Raw genomic sequence first — 2,166 nt, forward strand, 5'->3', positions numbered from 1 at the left:
TTTCTGCGGTCGCTGTTTTGGGTTCAGAACAGTATACAGGAACTCATGTCGCCGCATGGGCTGTCGCGAGGTCTCGACCACTCACAAACTGACTCCACACTGACAGAAAAGAGGAAGCATTCCAGAATGTGTTGTATATATTCCGTAGTGTACATAAGCTAGATGACGGGAATTGCGAAGCCTGTGCGTCTTGATTCGAGCGGCGCTAGCGTCCTTGTGGGACCAGACGATTTCAGTGCTTTGACTTGAGAACATTTTACCCAAACTACGACAAGCAACGAGCTGGCCAGCTTTGCTGCCTCAGAAAGCACCCAGTATGTCCAATAACGGCGGCTGTTATAGAGGATCGTCCTCCTTGAATGCGAACCAACGCAAAGCTGTGATCTGACGTGTGCGTCGCGAACTGTGTCTGCTACTGGGTTGCCGCCAGAGGCGTGGACATGGGGGCGCCGAAGGCCCCCCGACGTTGTTTGTCCATGTTTGTTTCACTACTAGTTTTGTCTTGCGAGTTTCATGAGGAACGATGATTGTATCTTCGGCCTCGTTAGTGTTTCATATGTTGTCACGACACGCGTTGTAGCGCTTGCTGTGTAAGCATACTCGATAATCTCAAGCGTTCTGGTAAACTGGCACGCGCGTCACCACGAACGCGCTAACATGTCCAGAACCAGATTCAGTGTTTGATCTTCTTTGTGTTGAACGTGGCGTCGCTGAATTTTAGTTGTGTCGCGCCCTTCCCGTGCGACGTCGACTGTACGGCACGATCTCAGTGGACGTTTGTGTCGTTCAAATACCCCTGCGGGAAACTCTGTTGCTAGGTTGTAAGAGCGAAACATATTCCTGCCGCGACGTTACCCTTGGCACCCTGAACGGAAAGATGTGGCGCATCTGGAGATGCCGGCTGTCCTTTCTGTTTGCGACCGGCTGCCTGCTGGGCGCTCTGACCGCCGGTCTAGGCAGTCAGATGCGGACTCGGTCGGTCGAAATGTGCAGGCGCCAGCTGGCTTAGCAGACGCTTCACAGGAAGCAGGGGACGTCGTCGAGGAACGGACAGAGAGGACCGAACAGCAAGTATTCGCCCCAGGTCCACCGCGTCGACACTCCTCGGAATCGTTTTTTCCACGGAACGCCTCAGTGACGGCCAGGAGGAGGCGGAACAGACGCATCGCCCTCATAGCCACTGCAGTTGGCGTTGCCGTGATCTTGGCTGCGCTCTATGTATTAAGGCGGCGCCGGGCACAGCCACCACAGGAGCCGGAACCACCCACGCGACTCCGTACGCCGCGTTCCAGGGCTCCTTCCGGGCAACAGCAGCCTTCTGAGTCAGAGCCGCCCGCGGGAGTTCCGATGAAGCCTGGTTCCCTTACACTTCGATTCACTTGCTTGCGTGACACGAAAGTAACGTTCTTTGGACCGTCGGGCCGCCAACATGGCTTCACCGCGCTCTACGATCCATCCCCCAGTAAACGCGTTGCAACAGTGGACGCTGGAGCAAACGGCTTGTTCATCGGTGGAGGTGGAATGAACGGGCAGTTCGCGAAGACGCTCCTTGAAGAGGCAGAAAAAAACGGCATCCGGCTGACATCCGTAGCACTCTCCGAGCACAGCCAACGCATCCAGCAAAGCCTGCTTCGCCGTGCCGTGAAAAGCCCGGGGAAACTGGTGGAGTTAGACACCGGGGTCGCTTCTCCAGTGTTCGCAAGGTCGTTCGGCTTCGTTCCCGTTGTTCCCGGATTGATGTGGAAAGAGTCCAAAGTCGGGGCGAACGTTGGGGTAACCTTTATTCACATTCTAAAGCCGGAAGTTACTCCGTACGGCAACCTGAACAACAACGTCATGATGTACACCGTGGCCCCTTGTGGCGCTGCGCCGGACACGACGTATTCACTGGCTTGTGAGTCCGAGTGATCGGCTGTAAAAAACCGATGTTTCAGGTGTATTTCTGCCTCCATGACACGTCAGTTAGGCACAATTTATCGTAGTTCATTTTCGGTATGGGCAATTGTGACCTCACATGCATACACACTATTTTACGAGCTTGCTCACTACACTGCGTTGTGTCTCGGGAAGGCTCTGTGGAAGCATTCACATGACGAAAGTGGCATGTGAAAAAGCATCCTACAAAACGGGGGAAAACGTCGGAGAATCGGGCGCTGTGACGTGTCG

General features: G+C 54.6%; 1 protein-coding gene across 1 annotated transcript; it reads left to right on the top strand.

The window, feature by feature from the left end:
* The first annotated feature begins 35 nt into the window (after positions 1-35).
* On the top strand, positions 36-2,141 carry TGME49_323110 (hypothetical protein). The gene has a single exon (XM_018783055.1). It carries the CDS (start codon positions 895-897, stop codon positions 1,906-1,908), a length of 1,014 nt encoding a protein of 337 aa, XP_018634741.1. The 5' UTR covers positions 36-894; the 3' UTR covers positions 1,909-2,141.
* Positions 2,142-2,166: the final 25 nt, after the last annotated feature.

The sequence above is a fragment of the Toxoplasma gondii genome, assembly GCF_000006565.2.
Source record: "Toxoplasma gondii ME49 unplaced genomic scaffold asmbl.1166, whole genome shotgun sequence".
In the NCBI taxonomy this organism is placed as follows: domain Eukaryota; phylum Apicomplexa; class Conoidasida; order Eucoccidiorida; family Sarcocystidae; genus Toxoplasma; species Toxoplasma gondii.